Source organism: Notamacropus eugenii, chromosome 4 (assembly GCF_028372415.1).
Source record: "Notamacropus eugenii isolate mMacEug1 chromosome 4, mMacEug1.pri_v2, whole genome shotgun sequence".
Classification (NCBI taxonomy): domain Eukaryota; kingdom Metazoa; phylum Chordata; class Mammalia; order Diprotodontia; family Macropodidae; genus Notamacropus; species Notamacropus eugenii.
The window spans coordinates 340,819,792-340,842,341 of NC_092875.1; the positions used below are offsets into that span (position 1 = coordinate 340,819,792).

Here is a 22,550-nt window from a genome sequence, read left to right on the forward strand (position 1 = left end):
ATTTCTTTGATCCTATGCCCCTAGACTTCTGGTTACTTTCCACAAATGTCTTTCAGTGGCTTCATTGCTAAGAAGAGCAAACTGAAGTTAAGCGAAAGCAGTACATGTTGCTCACTAATTAGTACTAGATCCACAACACATACAAGCCGGTGTACTAGTGAGGGGCTTTGTAGAACAGGGCTAAATATAAGTCAGAGTAGAGATAAGACAGGAAAATTCCTTTACATTATACAACAGCCTTGGAAATAAAAGGCAAACAACAGTAACTCCAAACAATTAACAGGTACTTCCCATCTTAGGAAAGTTTCTTACAAATGCCCCCCATAGCTTCGGGTCCATCCTCAGTTTGGTTCAAGAAAAAGAATTCCTTTTCCTTCTTCTCTCCTCCCCACCCCCACAACCTATTTCTTCCACACATGAGCTGCTTTTCAGAGACTCCTCCTCCCCTCCCCCTGTTTTCTTTCCTTGCCATTCACATCATTCTTTCCCTCCCTCTTTTTTTCTTCCATTGCTATAGCCAGTGCCCGTAAGTAGTGGCCTACTTTCAAATGCCTTAACCTGATGAACTCTCCATACTCACTTGCTTTGACCTCCAATATCCAATTATTCCTCCTTAACTTTCCAACTTCTAAGGTGATTCTAGATCTTTTGTTTTGTTTTGTTTTGTTTTTTATTTTTTTTTATTTTTATTTTTAGTGTTCCAAAATTACTATCACATAACTTAGATTTTTTTCCCTCCCTCCCCAAGATGGCATACAATTTTATATAGGTTCTGCATATATATTCCTATTAAATACATTTTCACCACAGCCATATTGCATAGAAGAATTAAAATGAATGGGAGAAATCACACAACAAATCAAAACGTAATACAAAAGAAGATGATCTGCTACATTCTGCGACTGAATTACATAGTTCTTTCTTTGGATGTGGAAGATATTTTGCCTTAAAAGACCACTGGGAATTTTTTAGGTCATTGCATTGCAATGAAGTTCTAAGTCTACCAGAAAAAATCCTCACCCACTGTGGCTGTTACTGTGTACAAAGTTCTCCTGGTTCTGCTCCTTTTACTCAGCATGAGTTCATATAAGTCTTTCCAGGCCTCTCTCAAGTCTTCCTGTTCATCATTTCTTATAGCACAATAGCAATTGATTCTAGATTTTTAGGCTGCCTTTGAGTAAACTCCAGATTCCCACAGGCTCTGCATCACTTTGATTATTTTTCATTCTGGAACTCCTCATTCCCTTCAAGGCTCAATTCAAAGACCACCTCCAACAAGAGACTTTTCTAGATTCCACTAGATGTCAGTGGCTCTCCACACTGCCCCCCTCAAATATCCCATATTGATTTCAAATATAGTTTGCATGTATTTATTTGTATATACAGTATTCTCCCCTAAACAGAATGCAAGCTATTTGAAGGAAGGAATTGTTTTGTTTTAATCTCTGTATCCCCAGCACCTATAAGAATGCCTGGAAAATACCAGGCCCTTGTTTAATCCTTGTTGAATCAAAATGTATAAAATATCAACTTTTACTGAACCCTACAATCCAACTTTCACATGCCCTGAACTGGCTCCCTAATCAAAAGGCCCAGTCTCACTACAGCCTGCATTCCACTATGATTCACAGGGTTCCTTGAAGCTTTCCCTAGAATGTGCATCTTGGTTAAATGTTGCATACTTGGATGTTTTTCCTTAGTTATTTTTGTAAAGGTTTGTACTGGTTTTTTTGGGGGGAGAAGGGTGAGAAAATATCCTGTACGCATCTTACTTGTACATAGTTGATGGAATGTTATCTCCCCCATTAGACTAGTTTTGAGTCTTTCTTTGCTTTACCAGTGCTAAGCATAGTGCCTGGCACACAGCTGGGGCTTCATAATATTAGCTGACAAACTGCTTTAATTGTGCTAAAATTTTAGAAATCCTTTTATATGTACTCAGTCAATTTCCTGTTTTCAATGACTGCTAAAATGGAGGGCAGAAGATAAGAAGGTGAGTGGAATGCTGTTCTGAGCAGCAGAGTCTAACTTCCTATCCATTAGGCTTTGGGGCCACCTGAAGCAGCAGTAATCTTTGGAGCAGCCCATCAGGTCTTGATAAGGGGATCTGAAGAGGTGTGAATACTGCTAAAATAGCAAGACAGTATCCCTGTCCAGGAGCTGCTGGAACACAACCAGTCTAGCCAAATGAAAACAAGATCCACTGCACAATTGCTAGGACAGACATCATCAAAGGAACCCTTCTGGATAACTGACAGTGGTCATGGTGAAGCGGAATATGCACCAGATTCAGCGTCAGGAGACACCGGATTAAATTCCAACATTGCTAATTGCTACCTTAGTGATCTCAGGAAGGTCGCTTAACTTTTATGGGTCCCAATTTCCTCATTTGGAGAATGACTAGGTTAAAACAGATGATCTCTAAGGTCCCTTTCAATTCTAAATTCTATTGGCCTAATCTATTTAATGCATGTTGCTTGGGTTAAATATTTGCCTTAAACTCTTTTACATATTTTAGAAGTATACATGTATCTTAAATAATCATAATCATAACTGATATATATATAATAGCATCTTAAAGTTCTGTTGCCCCCATTTTGTAACTGATGAAACTGGGGCCCAGATAAGTTAATTGCTTGCCCTTGGTCACACGATTAGCATTTTCCCATATCTCCTGCCCCCCATTTAGGTAGCAAAATATCTTTGAAAACAGGAAATGCTGTCAATAAATATAGTAGTAATCTTGATATTTTAGTATAAGAGAACAAGATGTAAGACAAACCTCCCTCTTCCTTCCACTTTGAAAATCAAGGTCATTTATTATTCAGTGAAAATATTTGTAAAGACAAACAGATTCAACAATACTAATAATGTTTTTCACAATAATAATAGCGAACAAATAATACGCCAGGCACCATGCTAAGCATTGTACAAATATTACCTCATTTGAGCTTTATAATAACCTGGGAGGTAGGTGCTATTATTATCCCTATGTTACAAGTGAGGAAACTGAGGCAAATAAAGGTTAAATGACCTGGCCAGGGTCACACAGCTAAAAAGGGACCAGGTCTGGATTTGAACTAGGATCTTCCTGACTCCAAATCCAGGAATCTATCCACTGTACCACCTAGCTTTCTTGATCAAACAATTAATTTCAAGCATTTATTAAACACATGCTCTGTACTAGACACTGTGCTAGGATGACTGCAAACCCTCCATTATGACCAGCAACATGTGGTATGGGCTTGTTATGAAATATTAGTCTTGTTATGCAACCAGTATCCTAAAACCTTATACAGAGAGGCTAATCATTCCTATGAGGACTTGGTGTTCAAAACCAGCCTAAGTTCTTTGTAGTTTGTGAGATTTCCAACATGAACTTGGAAACCTTATGCCTCTTAGGACGTTAACTTGTCTCCAATGGTCTAGAGATATCTGGGGAAGCAGTTTCCAAAGCCTGTGTGAATGTCACCAACAGTTATATCTATTTATAAAATATCAAGTTAGCGAGCCAATGCCTGCTCTCCAGACACCCTCTTTAGAGCAAATGTTCATGTTTGTTTGGTGTCAGGCTCAACTTGTGGTTATCTCATGAAGAATGTCATCTGGTTCATACCTATCAATCACCAGAACAGCTAGAGTCCAAGAGAAGGTGAGATGAATGTTAGATCCACACAGAACACTGAGGCTGGATTTCCTCAAGAGAAGCAGGTAACAATGTGCATTAGTCTTGCTTATCCCAGAATTAGAAGTTTTATATTACAACAGCTTCCTTAGCACATAGAGCCTTCAGGGAATAATCTGGAAGACAGCTGCCATGATATCTTTTGGATGCTGTAGGGAGAAGCCTTAATTTATAAAAAAAAAAAACCAAACCAATGCTTTGCTCTATAAATTCAGGGTGATGGTGTTTATACAACCTGCCTCAATGGCTTGAGAGGGAAATAATTTGTAAACCTTAAAAATGTAACAGAAATGTGAATTACTATAGTAATTGAGGAACTGACCTCAAAAAACACTGACAAAACGACATCACTTATGTCTTAGAAGACTAAGAGATGGATTCCATTGGGTGACATATTAGGGGCTGAGAAGGGAGGTTCACAGAACACCCTGAGGGGAAGATCTGAGGGGGAGGAAGAGGATATTCTTAGAGGCAGATCTAAGGAGAATGAACATTTCAAGGATGTAATTCAGGCTCTACAGAGGTAAAGAGATGGCAGACGGAATGCTGATTCTGAGTTAGCGTACAAGTCAGTTTGGCTAGAAGGTGTAGTGTACAAAGGGAAGAGACTGGTATGTTTGAAAATGGAGGCTGGATGAAGAAATCTATACATACATATATATACACTCTACACCAAGGAATACATGCGTGTATGTGTGTATATATACACATTCTATGTTGTGGAACACAATGTTTATTATTATATGCACATATGTGTATATATGTATGTATACATCCATTTTATCTAAGGATCAAAAGGGATCCAGTGAAGATTTCTGAGCAAGAGAGTAGCTCAGTGAGACTTGTGCCTTATGAAAATTATTTTGGCAACTTTGTGGGGCCTAAGAGATGGGATATTTAGGGGACTATCACAATGATCCAGATGAGAGGTGACAAGGACCTGAGTTAGACAATGGCTGTATGTGGGGAAAGAAGAGAGCAGATACAAGAGATGTTGCATAGGGTTGCTTGCAAAAGGAAGAACTTGTATTTTAAGATCTTTCTTATGTGTTACTACTGTTTAAATGAATCAGAGTGATATTGTGCAGACCAAATGTTCAAGTCCCATCTAACACTCATAGGGTTATAATCACATTTATAAAATTGCTATGCCTGAAACACAGTCAAGTCATCAATTCTCCAAACGTTATCAAGTTATCTACTCTACAAAGTACCATGAGCTATTATGTCCCTGAACTACAATGCTGGTCTTCGTTTGTCAGCCATGTGGTTTTTTCTCAATTTTATGTCTAAGATTCACTTTTCTGCTATGAATTCAAGCATGCTGTTGGCTGAAGATACTTTTTTACAACAAAGCTAACCTGAGAATGAGTCAATTGTCTAGTTTTTTATATTTCATTTAATAAAATCTGAGCCTCAGTTTCCCCATCAATAAAATGAGGTACTGGAAGAGATGACTTCTAAGTTCCCTTTCCAGTCCAAAGCTATCCTACAAAAACTTTAATTTCATCACTTATTCATGTACATGAAAATGTACATTCAGGTGGGATTTCTGCCCCATCCCCAAACCACAAAGTGCAATAAAATCTTAAGTATATATTGCATAATTTTTTTTAACTTGATCCTGGCAGCAACCAAGTTTACACATACAAACACACACATGCATATATACACACATACATAATATATATGTATGTATGCGTATGTGTGTATGTATGTGGGTATGTGTATATATGTATGTATATATGCATATGCATATGTATGTATGTATATACGTATGCCCAGGTTGGACTGAATTTGTTTTGATAAAAAATTTTGTTTTGACATACACTTGACTTAAGCAAACAAAAGCTAGCATTGGAAGGGGTTAGCAACTATGTAAGATCTAGAGGGGAGAAATTCAGTAGTCACATTAAATTTTTAAAATGGATACAAAATTTGGGAGGGTAGAATCACAAAATTGAACACTAGAAGTTTAATGTATGCACTAGAATATATAGCAACACACACACACATACACACACACACACACACACATACACACACCTCTCTCCTTTTCTCCCCACCAAAGAAGTATGTAGTCCTGAAGATAGGCCTTCAATACCACAACTGAGTCTTTGTCTAGGGAACTTCAGAAGAGATCTGTACTTTGCTCTCTTATGCAACCAGAGGCTTCTAGCTGCTCACCATGTGCCATTAGCCTCCCTTCACTGAGCAAGGGACAATGAACAGTAAAAAGTGGCTCACTTGGTAGACTTTAAAGGGAGAGACTTTTGCTCTCCTTCAGCATCTCCTAAACCAAGCAGGAAGCTTCATGGGGCCAAAAGTGAATATTTCTTCAGCTGTAGGTAGTACTGTCCTGCAGCCATGGCCTGCCAGCATCTTGGAGGTGAAGAGACCAGGCATACAGAAGTCAGATGTGCCACTCAATCCTTCTAGCTGTACTTCCTCCTTTGGGGCATACACAAGATGGATGATCTCTTCTGGCTTCTATCTTCCAGGAGTCTCCAAAAGCCAGATTCAAAGAGAAAACACTAAACTGGCTTCCGAAGTCCCATTTCTCTAAAGCAATGCTCTCCAGGAAGCAACCTAGGAGCCAAAGGTTATATGCATGGGTCTACAAAGATACAGAATCATAGATTCAGAGCTGGAGGAAACTTGGAGTCCACCTACAATAACCCTCTCATTTTACAGATGAAGAACTGAGACCCAGTGAGGTCCAATGTCTTTCTCAAGGTCACAGAAACAGTAAGTGCTAGGACTAGAATTTGGGCTGATCTCTGAATCCAAATGAAGCATGCCTCTCACCATGCCATGCCATGTCACCTCCCTATTAATTTGGAAATACTGGAATCTTCTTTATTTTCCCCTTACCTGAGACTGCATTTGCATAATATTTGCAAATATGATTTATAAATTTTGAAAAAAAACAATAAGGAAACCTCTACAAAGATTCTAAAAGGACAGGAGGCAGCAATCCAGGACCAACTGCTCATTTCTCAGTAATTAAAAGATATGTGTTTGTCATGCTTCAGTGTATTCATTTTTCACAGGATCAGTCTGGCCCAAAGTATCACCTTTCATGGAAATCCAATAAGGCAGAATATACAAACCAAAGTTTCATTTTTATGCAAGCAAAATGATAACCCTAGCTTAGATTCCTACAATATTTTACAGTTATAAAGAACATTATAAATACATATTTGAATATATATTATATACATGTATACATGATTTAGACAGTAAGCACTTGACTCTACTCAGAGTACCTGGGTTCAAATTCCACCTCTGACAAATGACCTGCATGTCAAAAAGGGAAGGAAGGAGAGAGGGAGGAAACATTTATTAACTACCTACTGTGTGCTAAGCACTTTACAAATATTATTTCATGTGATCCTTATACTAACCCTGTGAGGTAGGTGCTATTTATATCCCTACTTTAAAGTTGAGGAAACTGAGTCAGCAGAGGTTAAGTGACTTGTCCAGAGTACACAGCTAGCAGATATCTGAGGTAGGGTGTGAACTCAGTTTTTGCTGCATCCAGGGCCAGCACTGTATCCACTGTACCACCTCACTGCCTGATCTCATTTTCTCCTCACAACAACCCTTGGAGGTAGGTGCTATGATACTCATTTTACAGATGAGGAAACTGAGACTAAGAGAGGTTAAACAATTTGCCCAGAGTCACCCAGCTAGTGAAAGTCTTGAGCCCGCATTCAAACTCAGGTCTTCTTGAAGACAACACAGAGCCCAACTCCAAGCTGACACTCTGTCCATCTACGGCACCGCTTAGCTGCCCAAGTCATAACTTCCCTAGACTTCAGTTCCCTCCTCTATGAAATATCTATGATTCCATCCTTTCCTTACCACAGGCTGTGAGGGAGGGTTAGATGGCATTTTTATCATTACTTTTCAGACAAGGAAATAGGTGAATCATATAGAGAGGAAGTGGGAGTGCCTGGTATTGAACCCAGAGCTTCTAATCCCACTCGAGCCCCTGAAACAGTAACATAAAACCTTCTGGTATCACCAGGACTGACAGCAAGGAAAAGATGTAATTCTCCTGCTTTATTTCTGAATTCCACAACAGTCCTATGTAATTATCAGTAGTGCTAATGTGAAAAGGTATTTTATAAGTGAGACTCGATGACTCTGTAAATTGCAATGTGGACATTAAATGAGTAATCCTAGATTAGAAGTCATGTCAGTTTCTGTTCCTGTCTAGATAAACAAGCATTCCATTTAGTCTGCAATATAAAGCTATGATACCCTGTGGGTGAACGACAAGACTGGAATTCTGTTTTCTAGATCTGGTGGGAGGGACACGTGGAGACATTTTCCAACTTAAAGAACAATCTGACTGTTCCCTTAGGAGGCTGCCCAGTGGTGCATTTGCAAGTCCTGTAGCCTACACTAGTTCAAGCAAAAAAAAATGTACAATATTTTTAAGACTACATGTTATAAATTAATGTTTTGATTATCTTAGTAACAGGAGCTGACCACAATTCCATATACCAAAGCACTCTTAGAATCTTCAGGAGCACGGTTATTCAGCAGAAGTACCCAGTGAGTCTCAAATATAAAAGATGCCTGATACCTAGCTGGTTCCAAATATAGGTTATCTTTTCCCCCAAAATCTAGTTTTACTAAGTACAACCTATAAATATCACTGTTTTTGGTCAGTCTAACTCTCTATGCATGTGTGAATTATGTATTTTCTTTCAAAGAGATCTCATTTGAAGTGTAAACCTATACTTGGATCAATAGAATATTTTGGTAATTAAAAAATTTTTCATATCTTTTATTTTAAATACCACTTCTATTTCTAACTATCTTCCTAGCCATCCCATCACCAAAGGACCAAGCCTTATAATAAAGAATGGAAGAGAAGAGTGAGGAAAGCAGTTCAGCTAAACAACGAAGATTGGCAATATTATACAGTGTTTTACACCTTCAGTGCCCCACGTCTTCAAAGATGGAAGGTAGGTTTGTCAGTGCTTTAATATAATTTGAAAAATTAGAATAAAACTTGAACATCAGAATATAGTGACTAATTTCTTCCCTCTGGTTAATATTGTTACAGTCTCACAATACTTCATTGCTTAAAAGATGCAGCAGAGGCTATGAGATTAGCTCTGTTTCCCTATAGTATTGATTAAGAATATTCATAATGTAGTGCTTAAACAAAAGCTCACTACGTTAAAAGTTATGTCAAACTATTATATATGTGTATATAAACACACACACATATATGTATGTGTACACACACATACCTCTAAAGTATTTTGTAACAAATTTGTAATCTGTGGCTCCCAGAGAGCATTGTCATAGAGAGGTCAGACCCTAAAAATGACAAATAGACACTCTCTTAGAGAGTTCACCAGATTGGTAACTTCTTTTTGAGTGCAACTTCTAGAGACTTCTGAGAAAGAAGCCAGAAGACCATCCATCTTGTATGTGCCACACAGGAAGAAATATGACAGAAAAGAATGAGCTGATTTCCAGATGCCTGCTCTCCTGCTCCCTCCCTGCAGGATGCTGTTAGGCTGTGCCTCCAAGACAGAGATGCTTGCTACCTGCAGGGTTAGGGGAAGAAGATACAAGAGGAATACAGAAGTTGCCAATTCCTTTAAAAATTTACAGAGTGGGCAATTCTTGCTATTCAATACTCTTTGACTCAGCTCTAATTCCCTCTTGGCACTACACAGTACACAGGGACCAGCCAGAAACCTCTGGTTGCATAGGAGACCAAAGAATATATCCTGAAAGAATTGGTCACAGCATAGGCTCATCATGGTGCATGGTCCATAGGATGGGCTCCAAGATCCCATCACCCCTACCTCACCACCACCACTATATCCTCATTAATCAAAATTAACCAGAATTTCCAGCATTGTGCTGTGTAATTAGAAACAGAACCAATCTAATTGACAGGTTAGATGGCTGCAGAAAAACTATCTTTCCTTTCCCTAAAATTCAAGTCAAAATCCATACTAATAAGCACGGGGTATGCAAAATGTCATGAATGACAGCTTGTCAAGTATGTTATAATGGAGATTACTTTTGTGTATGGGTCAGTTTAGATGGCTGCTGAGGCTCCTCCTAAAAATGGTTAGACACACTTTTAAATTTAATCTGCATTGTTACCATTTTTCCATCACTTTCTTAAGTCTAGACATCAACAAAACAATAAATCAAGTACTGATTTGTAATGTTTATTCTGGAGGTATAAATGCTCTCACTGAAAATTTAACAATCAGCTCCCAAGCAGGCACCAGAGTAAAGCACATCCTTAACTCACATTTCAATGACCACGGTCCACCATGACATCAGCAGTACTTTTTCTTAAAATTGAATTTCTAAGTGTAGAGTCCTTTATAATTTAGATAAATTCCTTCAGGTATTTCCTAGCCTTCTGTATTATATAAATGACAAGAATTTGCTGAGCTAATTAGCGTCAGGCATGGGGACATAGACTCTGCCCCGCATCCTTGGAATGCCCTCACTTCTCACAATTTAGAACTCCTGACTCCCTTCAAGGCTCCATTCAGGTATCACCTCTCACGATGACATCACCTCTCACAGGAAAGAAGAAACAAAATGCAATATATCTGTTAATTCAAACACACATATGAGTCATTTGCTATATCAAAACAGTGGAGTTCCAAACTGAAAGGAATATTAGAAATAATCTAGGCTAACTCCCTCATTTTACATGAAGAAAATGAGAAAATTAGGAAAGTAAGATTTAAATTAAAATAACTTGTCAAAGGACTTGAGTATGAATCACCACTCGACTACTTAATCATTGAATGACCTTGAAAAGGCATTTAACTTTACCGGGCCTATCTCGTCATCAATAAAATGAAGGATGTGGATGACTGGTAAGGTCCCTTCCAGCTTTAAATATGGGATCTTAGAATTCTAAAGTTTTTCCTAAGATCAGAGAGATGTTTATTGACAACACCTGAAGTAAACCCAAGTTGCCTGATTGCCTGTCCAATATTCCTTTCACTAGACTATGCTATACTGCACTAAGGTGGGTACAGGGAAAGAACAGAAAAGTAAATAAGACATCCTCTTTAAATTCAATTCATTTCGGTATAAGCTATTTAATGTATACTATATATTTACAAACTAGTGGGTGTGATAAGACATGTACATAGAATACCAATGAGCATTGCTGCTGTTCAGCTGTGTCTGGCTCCTCATAAACGTAACCATGGACTCTACTGTTCATGGGTTTTCTCAGCAAGAACACTGGAGTGGTTTGCTACTTCCTTTTCCAGTGGATTCAAGCAAAGAGAGGTTAAGTGTGTTGCCCAGGGTCATACTGCCAGCAAATGTCTGGGGCCAGATTTGAATACAGGTCTTCCTGACTCCAGGTCCACTGAACCATCTAGCTGCCCCACAAATTAGAATATTATTATATAAAAGAACTGAGTGTTCTGAGAGTAGATAAGGCTATTTTGCAATAAATTTGCAATCATTAAGGAGGTGAGGTTCCTCGTATAACAAGAACCAAAAAGTAATACTGGTACATACAGAATGGTATAAGATTTAGAGAAAGGCCTCCAGTATGTTGGGTAGTCTTTGTCTTTGTGTAGGGGGCTGATGGGAAGAGACACACAAAGATTCCAGAGAAACTATGAATGAGCTAAGAATTTACATAACTGGAAGATGCCTATTTCAATGAGATCACAGACCCACTAGGATGCAACTGTGTGTATACATATATATTACATAATATTAATATTATTAATATTAAGTATATAATATTAATAAAGTGAAGTAAGTAGTATGCATGGACAACTAGGTGATGCCATAGTGCGGAGCACTGCGCTTGGAATCGGCAAAGTTCATTTTCCGGAGTTCAAATCTGGCCTCCTCAAACACTTACCGGCTGTATAACCCTGGGCAAGTCACTTAACTCTGCCTCAATTTCCTTATTTGAAAAATGAGCTGGAGAAGGAAATGGTCAACCACTTCAGTATCTTTGCCAAGAAAACTCCAAATGGGATTATGAAGAGTCAGACATGAGTGAAAAACAATTCAACTACAACAACAAACTTATTTTGTGCTGGGCACTAAGCTAGGGGCTGGGGATAGAAAGGCAAATTTGATGCAGTTCCTACTTATATTCTAATAGGGGTGGCACCACATGTGGGAAAGTGATGGCTGGAGAGGACAGCTTGAGTTTGGAATGTCCCAGGGATTATAGAGGAGCCATCGGACAGTTGATTATGAAGTTCTTTCCAGTGGCTAAAGTAGTATTATTTCTTTATTCTAAGAGAAAGAAGGATAAAGAGTAAGGGTGTCTCTGGCAAAAGGGGTGAGGCAATGATGCCCACATAAGCCATCATTTTCTAGTTTGTGGCTGGTTGGCATGTGAAGCATGGTACGGAACAGGCTGAATGTAGTGCATTACGAGAGTTTGTATTCTCTTGAACGTGTATTATATGTAAACTTTAACATATTAATATGTGAATTCCATAAAATATATACTCTTCTAAGCAATTTTAAATGTTTTACTTCAATTACCATAGCCATGAGCTAATGTAATACCAAATTAGATTTATATTAAGTACATGGCTATCATGAAAGCTTTAGAGTATCCACTAGAGTCATCCAAAAATAATAAGATAGATAAATGTTATTTTTACTTGTTGTACAGTCAGTGTTCTTCTTAAAAGCCTACTCACGTTTGAAGAAATTTGGTTACACTATAATTCAAAACCTATCTTTATCTCTCTGTAGATACAACCTTAAACTGAAAGCACATAGAGATTCCTGGAACTAGAAAAGAGCTGACATAGAATTGAAGTAATAGCTTTAAAATATTCAGGGAGAGGGAGGGGAGAGGAGAGGAAAGATAAATTCAAAGTATTCTAAAAACAGATGTGGGAAAATAGTAAAGATTCTACAAATGTTATTTCTTTATAGAACCGTGGGTAAAAGACAGACACATACATTCCTATATACACTCACAGTAGGACACAGATTCTTACTATAGTTTTAGGAATTAGCTTAATATTAAACATTTTAAAAAATCAATCATGCAAAAATTGCCTGGTGGCTGACTAACAGTGGAATAATTCAAGGTGAGCATGTGTTTTCCACAATTACAAATATGAGCTGATGGTATAAACACAGAGAAAGAGATTTATGAGACTCTATTTGGAAGTAACAAGGGTAAATCAAGTATTACAAGATAGGAGCACTAAGAAATAATTTCCCTATGTTAAACCCAAAGACACAAAGTGATCATTTAAATTCCTCAGAATGCACTTCCCTCAAACATTCATAAAAGGATACTATAAAAATGCAATAATCAAGAAATATATTATGCCTCTAATTACAATCAATTATCTAGACACAAGTAAATTAGTTTCAGAGTACAGCAAGTATTATCTTTCTATCTATTTATCTATCTATCTACAGATACATAATCTACTCTGTAATCTAAGTATACCTTGGTGGGGTATGTTCATTTACCGTCAAAATTATATGCTGGGAGATCTCCTATTTCCAGACATTGGAAATTCTTTGCAATCCAAAATATAATAATGTAATGATTAGACCTAATATAGAAATGTTGAGTCACCAATGTCTTTAGAATTAGATTACACTAGTGACTGTATATACAATACAAATCAAATATGTCCTCAGTATTGACCATTCCCCTTTAATAACTTGAAACTGTTTGCTTACATTTATTCTGTCTAATGGCATTTATCTTAGAAAGGCAATGTGGTATAATGTCGAAAGAAATTACCTCAAAGCCAGGATGACCTGGGTCAATCCTGCATCTAACATATTCTGGCCATGTAACCCTGGGCAAGTCATTTCACCTTTCAGTTAACAGTTTTGTGCTACTGGCAACTCTCCAAGTCTCTAATCAGTAAAGAAGATGCCACTCTGAATCAGGAGAGGCTTTCCTACCATGGGAGTTCCCCTACACCAGTAAAATCAAGCATTTTAGACTGTTTAGATCATTTAGAATTTTGATTGTCCTGGTATTTAATTATCCTGTCCAGCTTCACGCCATCTGAAAATATGATAAACATTTCATCCAATCTACAAAATGCTGACCAATATGTTCTTATCTACTGACATGAGTACCTAAAATTCAGATTCTTATTTAAGTTAGAATTGAAAATTTTCTTCTCCCTAGTTCAACCTACTTGAAACTCATTAATAGAAGAAAAAAAGAAGTCAATGGTTAGAGGACACAATCAATTTATCAAACCATTAATAAGTATTAATTAAATGCTTACTGTTCCAGGAACTGTGATAAGCACTGGGGACAAAAAGAAAAAAAAAAAAGCAGGGTCTTCCTTGACTTCTTTGTTTACCGAGAAACCACTGACCATCAATTTATTGATTGCCAGCTAGTCTAATTAATAAATTGATGAATTACCCAGAAATTCTGTCTTTTAGGGGTTTTTGTCTCAGTGTACATGTGTATGTATATACTCATACACACATTTATACATATGCAAACGTATATGTGTGCATACATGTATGTGTATGTATGTGCATATAGATGCCTATGTTGCCTCCCCCATTAGAATGTACATTCCTTTAAGACATAAACTGTTTCTGCCTTTCTTGAGGGCTAGGGGCAATCTAATCAATAAGCCATGCCCTTCAGAGACTGACTGACCTTAACAAGAGTTGCACCTTTACAGAAAATAGAAGGAAAAAAGGTGGATCAATTAAAACTTAGTTATTAACATATTAGTATAATACTAATTTCTCTCAACACATATATACAGATCCATGCGTATATGTCTGTTATGTAACTAAAGGACATCCAGTTAAGGGCAGCCTACTACCTCTGGTGACAATCCATTTAATTTTTGAAAAAATGTTAGGAAGTTTTTCATTAAATCAAGTCTACTTGACCCATTGCTCCTTATACTGCCTTCTGGACCAAAGAAAAATGAGCTTAATGCCTGTTTCATGTGATAGCCCTTTAGATAACTGAGGGTGGCTAGCATTCCCCCTACACACTTCATTTCTTCTCAAGTCTTTTCTTGATTAATAAATAATAGAGCTTATCCACAAAGCATAACTTTTAACAACTTTCTATTGAGAGCACCAGCAGCATGGCAAAAAAACAGAAGTTAAAAAAAAAAAGAAGTGTGTGTGGGGGAGAAGACAGATTCCCAGGTCTTTTGGAACTGCTATCCTAAGACAGAACAAAGAAGAACAGCCACTAGGGATGGGTTACAAAATACATGCATGACATTTGATGTGTTTATCAAAAGCTAAGAGAACATTAACATTTACTTTTTATAAAGTTTTATGTTTTTCTTTGTATTTTTCTTTTTTTTTTGACATAGGTTTCTGGGCAAGGCAGTGTGAGGCAAGGTGAGAAGGAAGAAAGAATCCAGATAGTTGGGTAAGGGGAAAATGACCATGCAGAGAAGATAATGACAGCTGTGGCAAGAGGACATGCCAGGAACTAGGTGAGGACAATTCAGTTCTGACTGCCTTATAATTCTAGTCAACTTGATCTTTAATCACATATTACATGGATTTATTCCTTAGCCAAGACCCAACAACATGAAGAATTGACATTTTCCTTATAGGAGTAAATCAGTCCCTTGCTTTGCCAAGGCTTGGCCATGAAGGCAGAGGTAGCATACACATCAATGGTGAAAATAACCTCAAGTTCAGGGTTCAGGGAGACTGTCAGAAAGCCAAAATTACCCCCACTGGGCACAATATACCAAGAACTAGTTTAAACTTCTTTTATCTTTTATCCTTAATTAGTGAAGGCTGAACTTCATTTAAACACACTGAACATTGTAGACTTTCATCTAACAGGATCTATTTTAATGATTATCTCAAGTATTCAATGCTTCTCTCTCAAAAGTTTGGAAGAGAACTTAATTTTATGAAACTCATAGAATTATGTTCGACACTAACAAGTAGGAAGAGTGGTTTACACCAAAGATTTTTCTTTTGCACCATATGAACCCTGAAATGGAAATTCCCTAACTAGCATGGCAGCATGACAGAATAAATAGAGGGATGGCCTCATAGTCAAGGTTTAGGTTAAAGTTTTGCCTTTGATACATCCAGGCTATGTGATCCCAGGCAACTCACAATTTCTCAAGCAATTATTCACTACTACAAGGTGGAAAGCAGTTTCCTATCTGTTTAGGTATGAAGAATTTCCTAGTCAAATGTTCATTATGCCAGTAAAAATGGACCTTTGACAAGTTCAGACCAGGAAAAAATATATTAGGTAATTAAATCCTTAAATAAGAAAAGCAGAAACATTCTTCAAGAGAGTCATGGGATTGATTCCAGTTACTTACCTCTAAGGATATAGTTTTGATAATTCTGGTCTGCCTCAGCTCCCACCTTTATTAAGCAAGTTAGTCCTTCAGCCACAACAAATTCATGCACCAAATCCTTGTCATCCTGAAAGGGAAGGAGGAAAAAATTGATCTTATACATGGTTCCTCTTTAAGTTACATATTAAACCAAATTCAAACCATTAAACCAAAATTCTCACCATTATTTTTGGTTCTATTTAAATGAATTTACTTAAATATTCCCAAAGGAATTTAATAACCTGTTTACAAATTATCATGACATTTGTGTTTATAAACTGTTTTTCCAGATATCTAAAGAAGAGGAGGCAAATGAATGTTCTCTACTTTGTCAGAAGTGTTTTGCAGAACATTTTTTGTTTGTATTTCAGTCTTTGAAATTGTCCCATTTCATCCAAAGTTAATGCCGGACTGAGTATCTAGAATCTTTTTAAAAAATTATTTCTATAGGTAAGATCCCATTGAGAGGCATCATGGAGTAGTGGATAGATGACCAGCCTTAAAAATCAGAAAGGTCTGGGTTCCAGCCCTGCCTTTGACATATATGGGGTATGTAACACAGACCTGTCATTATACTAGGCAGCTCTCTAAGACCCTAAGTTATACATGACTTGCCAATCTGCATGCCTGACATGAATCAACACCAGAGTTCTCTTCATCTGTGAAATCACAGATGGGGGGGGGGAGAAATCCATCTCACCAAAATGTATATTAGTATACAAGGAAGGGCGTTCCACTCCTAATGTCCAAAGAGACTGACTTCACTGACTTGTTTATGACATTGTTTTTTTGTTTTGTTTGGTTTGGTTTTACAATAAAGGCTATAAGACACCTTTTTCCTAGTCTGTTGGTCATGGTCTCCCATTTATTCAGAGCTGGAAAAGACCTTAATGGACCACTGCATCCAACGCCTTCATTTTACAGATAAGAAAACTGAGTCTGAGAGAGCTGAACTAACTTGCCCAAGGTGAGCAGCAGAGCCAAGATTTAAATTTGGGTCCTCAATTCAAAATTCCTTCCACTGTCCCAGAAATAAGACCAAAAGCATTTGATTTTGTTCTGCATGCAGTGCAAATGGTGGGAACTTAGTGGGGGGAGAGGGAGAACTGAAGAAAGACAGCATTGTGTTCTCTATTAGTTTTCCTTTTCAGTAGCAATTGCAGCTCAAACTCTCCTCACCTCCAGTATCCCAGGAGGTGTGGATTCTGGTCTCAGCAGACACTAATTAGGCGGGTGATGCTGGCAATGATCAACTTCTCTAGACCTCAAGCTTTTTCATCTGAAAAATGAGGGTATCAGACTAAATGACACCCAAGATCCCTTTTCCCTCTAAAAAGTCTATGATTACTATGATTAACAAATAATTTTTGTTAAGAGGTATTGTAGAGATGATTTGTACCTTGCTCAGTTAGGTGATCTGTAAACCCTTCCAGCTCCAATATTCTATTATTCTAAGTCCTCTTCATTGTCATTCCACTCTACAAATAAATAAAGCAACCAAGCCCCAAAGCAAAAACTGCCTAAAGTCCCCAGTGACCCATCAAACACACACACACACACACACACACACACACACACACACACACACACACACACACACACCCACCAACTACCACCACCAAAAAAGATCCAAGAGCTTGCTGAAGGAAAGGTAGAAATTTTCCCTTTTCTACTGGTTCAAAATACTTCAAAGCATTTTCCTCTAATTTGCTAATTCACTACAGAAAACCTGGTATGAGATCTGCCTCCTCTGCAGATTCTGCACACTGCACATTACGGTGGTCATGAGATTGCTAGCAATGTATTCATTACAACAAATTCTATGAAATTAATTTAGAAGTCCCATAAAGTTAATTAAAATTGGTTTTAGCTGTAAAACTCTCTAATCTGTTGATAACCTATATGGCTGTGTCTTTATTATCTTTATTGTTCAAACCAATCTGATCTGAACATTTAGGTATTAATTTTATAATAAATCTGTTCATGCAATAGAAATCTCCTTGGTGGAATGACAACTACCTAGAAATACTGTTTTCTGAATTTATGTCTATCCATCTGTAATATCTATAAATATTTATTGAACCCTGCCTTCCTATGCCAGGTGCCAGAGCATATTTGAAAAAAAATTAAGACATAATCCTGGCTTTTAAGTGGTTTACTATTTAGCTAGGAGAACAAACATAAAAGAGTAAAAACAAAGACAACAATATAAATCTAATAACATTTCAACTTTTCAACAGAAACGATGTCACAAAGGAATCCATGATTAATCATTCAATGAATAAAACAATGAGGGTCATAGGAGCTTGCAAGTAGTGAGGTGAGTTATCTTCCATAATCTTAAATGTTAGCCTTTCAATTAAGCCCCTCACTTCGTCTTTGTTGTTTGGTTGTGCCCTACTCTTTGTGAGCTCATTTGGGATTTTCTTGGCAAAGATATTGGCGTGGTTTGCCATTTCCTTCTCCAGCTTATTTTCTAGATGAGTAAACTGAAGCAAACAGGGTGAAGGGATTTGCCCAGGGTAACATAGCTAGTAATTGTCTGAAGCCAGATTTGAACTCAGGTTCTCCAGATTCCAAGCCTGGCACTCTATCCACTGTGCTACCTTTATCCTTGTAATGTCATTGATCCTCTTAGAGAACAAGGAACGAACAACCAACCCATCAACTAGCTGCCCTACCTTGGTAAGCATCTGCTATGTGAATCTACTCTTCTTGACCCAAAGATTCTCTTCCCTGCTTCTCCATTCCTCATCTGCCACAGAGACCTACATCCACGGTGTTACATACATATAACCTGGGGAGTGCTTTGTGGAAATTGTCCCAGGTTGGGAAATGGAGGGTGTGTATGGAGGTATTTTACATTTTGTGCGGCTGCATATATATCTGCCTATCTATCTAAGCAGGAACTATGGACAGGAAACAAACCACAGCAATAGTTGATCATTTATTGCATTTTTATAATTCTCCAAAGAAGGAACTCTCTTTTTACAATCCATTTCAATATTTACCAACAAAAATGAGAACTGATAAGCTTGGTCATTTTAAAAGTTGAAGGACAGAGGCAAGGACAGCAAAGCCAGAATTTTGTCCTACTTCCCAGACTTAGATATTTATTCCCCTCTATGTTATCTAGACCCAATACTTTCATTATTTAGTCATGTTTACCAACTGCCTCTATTCCATTTGAACAAGAGATAAATTTGTTGGAGACACTTCAGAGTATATTCATGCATTCATGCATTTGACATGAGGCTGAAATTATAATTTAGATTTGTTCCAACCCTGAGATTCTATGATATGATGGCCCTAAGATGAATAAAGAAAACATCTCAAGAGGAATGAACTTTTGAAAAACTGAAAGGTCTGACAATGGAATAATGAATTAAAAATCCCAAAGAAGAAGAAAAAAAGAGAAGCATTTGTCAAGAACAATGTGGTTGTGCAAGGAGTTCTGTGATGTGCTCAGATTTTCAAAGGTCCTAGACAGAGGATGGATGGAGGAAACATAACCAAGATTTATTTTTTAAAGAGTAGCACAAATCTCTAGGAATATTAGCAGGAAATCTAAAAGCAAAAATTATCTTAAGATTCCAAATAATGTTATAAGGACAACAAAAAGAGCTTTCTAAGGTAAGAGAAGCAAGGAAAACAATTAGAGCTAGACTTTACCTGACATTTAGGGTGGATTGGATAGTCTTAACAGACAAAAGAGAGAAGGAAATACATTGTAATTCTAATTTTGCTTCCATAGTCTCTATCAAATGAAATCTTCATCAGCCTATGAAGAGTAGTTCCTATATAAATAAAAAGGAAATGGAGTCCCAAGTAGGTGGAGATAATAAATGATCATCTAGCAGCTCTGAATGAAGTCATGTGCCAGCCCAGCTAAATTTTATACCAAGCTAGAGTAAGAGCTTATGAGATGATATAGCTGAATGTTGGAATTGTGGGAAACATTTCCTGGAAAAGTAAAAACAGGCGAATTTTACCGTAATTTTCACAATGTTGTCTGTAACCTCAACATGTATATATGAGAAGGGGGAGAGGGAAGAGAGGAGAGGGGGAGAAAGGGAGAGAGAGAATAGTGTCAGAAACAAGAGTTGACACCATATTCTGCTGCCTAGCTTGTCTGTAAAGTATCATGATCAAGTCTGGGCATCACATTTTAAAAAACATTTTTATTTACAGTTTTGAGTTCCAAATTCTACCCTCCCCCCTCTCTGAGGTGGTAAGCGATCAGATATAGGTTATACATGTACGAATATGCAGAACATTTCCATATTAGTCACTTTGTATAAGAGAATTCAAATAAAATAAAAAACGAAAGGAAGTAAAAAACGGCATGCTTCAGTCTGTATTCAATCAATATGAGTTCCTTCTTTGGAGGTAGATAGTATGCTTTACCATTATTAGTCCTTTGAGATTTTCTTAGATCATTGTATTGCTGAGAATAGTGAAGTCATTCACAATTCTTCATTGAACAATATTTCTCTTACTGTGTAGAATGTTCTGGTTCTGTTCACTTGTCTACTGGATCACCTCACTGGGTATGAGGTCCTCCCTAGATAGTATCAATGGACCTTTTGGGAGCCCTTTTCTTCCTTTCCAACAAATCAGATCCTCTGCTCTATTTACCCAAGGTCTTTCTAATTTTTAGAGCAAAAGTTAGCTAATCTGATGTGAAGCCAGGTTAAGCCATGGGAGGGTCCACCCTCCACCCTAACAAGAGGCTTCTAGAAACAATGCCTTAACTCCAAGAATAATTATGAGGACAGGCACTAATGTTGCTATGGATTGATGTGGTATATGTTTCTGAACAGCTGTTTATTCCAAGTTCAAATAAAGGTGGGCTTGGCTGTTTGATTAACTGATATAAAGCCAGCAATAAGAGAAAGGCATTTAGTGTCATATAATAAAAAGAGTGCTCAAGTTGGAGTCAGAGGACCTCCTTTTTTTCTCTAACCTTAATATTTTATTTTTTCCAATTACATATAAAAACAATTTAATCTTCATTTTTTTTGTAATTCTGAATTCCAAATTCTGTCCCCTTCTCCTCACTCTCATTGAGAAGGCAAGCAATTTGATAAAGTAATACATTTGCAGCAGAGGACCTAGTTTCAAATATATGCTTTGACACTTACCATCTGTGACACTTTGGAAATAACACTAGCTGGGGGGCATCTCATTTTTTTCCAGGACAGCTGAATTACAGGTGGTGCACACCTGTAGTCTCAACTACCAAGGAGGCTGAGGCTGGAAGCATTTCTTCCACATGGGAATTCTGAGCTATAGTAGGCTCTGCAGAAGGGGCCCTATACTGTCTATCATCATTATGGTGGGCTTCCTGCGCCAAATGGCCTAAGAAGGGGGAAACAGCCCAAGTTATAAATGAAGTAGGTCAAAGCTCCCTTAAGGGATCAGGTCTGTGAGTATCCTCAAACTTCTAGCCTGGGAAAGATGGGGAATCAGTATTTACTGATGATGATCATGATTAATGATAAATAAAATGAGGAAGGTGGACTAGATAACTTCAAAGTTCCCCTCCATTCTAAATCTACAGTCTAGGATTCTCCTTTGATGTTTCTGTACATTTCCTGTATAAGGCCATGTCTTGGATTTAAATATGTCCAGGATAAAGTTGAGGCATTTGGCCAAAATTATAAGAACAAAGCAAAAATAAAAACCTCAGTGATGTAAAGACTAGAACTCCTAATGGGATAATGGAAGGTTGGTGTTAAAGGAATAGTCAGTAACTATGGTTTATCTCCAAAAGGGAAAAATAATTTGAAATAACTGCCCTAATTCTCCTGGCTCTACATGGAACTAAGCTTTTATTTGAAGTCTATAATATTTTTGAAATTACATGGATGAAGGAGTAGGGCTAAATTTGGGTAGGCACTAACGACGTCACCTCTTGAACCAAGAAACCATAGGGAAAGTTCTAATATGTTATTCAGGTGGGGAAAAAAACGTTATGTGCAGTGCCCTAAAGTAACGAAAGACATCTGTGCTTAATTCAGTCATTTGAGATAATCATGGCTTTGGGAGAAAGAGAAAATGGGAAGATATCATGAATTTTTGGAAAATTACTTTACACCCATAAGTAAAAAGGAAATAAAAAATAATTTTCTCTCTATCCATATCCCTTTCCACTACCATATGTTAAAAATGAACATTTAGATGAGCTCATGTCTAGTCAGAAAGTTTTTCCAAGCATATAACAAATGTTTATTGCCTTAACTAAAATGTCAAATCACACATGGCTTCATTGTACAAAAGTAATGACTAGTACTCTCATGTAATATCTCCAGCTAATCATTAAGATTAATACTGTACACAATTTTTACCAACTGGCAGAGGAATATCTGTAAGAAGAAAAAGCAAACTTATGCTACACTAATAAATTTGTATTTTATAGTGCCTCATTGCTGTCAGTAAATTATTTTGGTTAGAATCTGTGTGTTCCTGTCTTAGAAATTAGAAGCCTTGTCTTTTACTCAATAAATATCAGT

At 37.3% G+C, this 22,550-nt stretch overlaps 1 protein-coding gene across 1 annotated transcript in view; it reads right to left on the reverse strand.

Annotated features, from left to right (window-relative positions):
• FHOD3 (formin homology 2 domain containing 3) overlaps positions 1-22,550 on the reverse strand; it is a 707,140-nt gene that overhangs the window by 312,661 nt on the left and 371,929 nt on the right. The window contains 1 exon segment of the mRNA XM_072599353.1: positions 16,018-16,123. Within this exon segment, the coding sequence (XP_072455454.1) occupies positions 16,018-16,123 (106 nt within the window).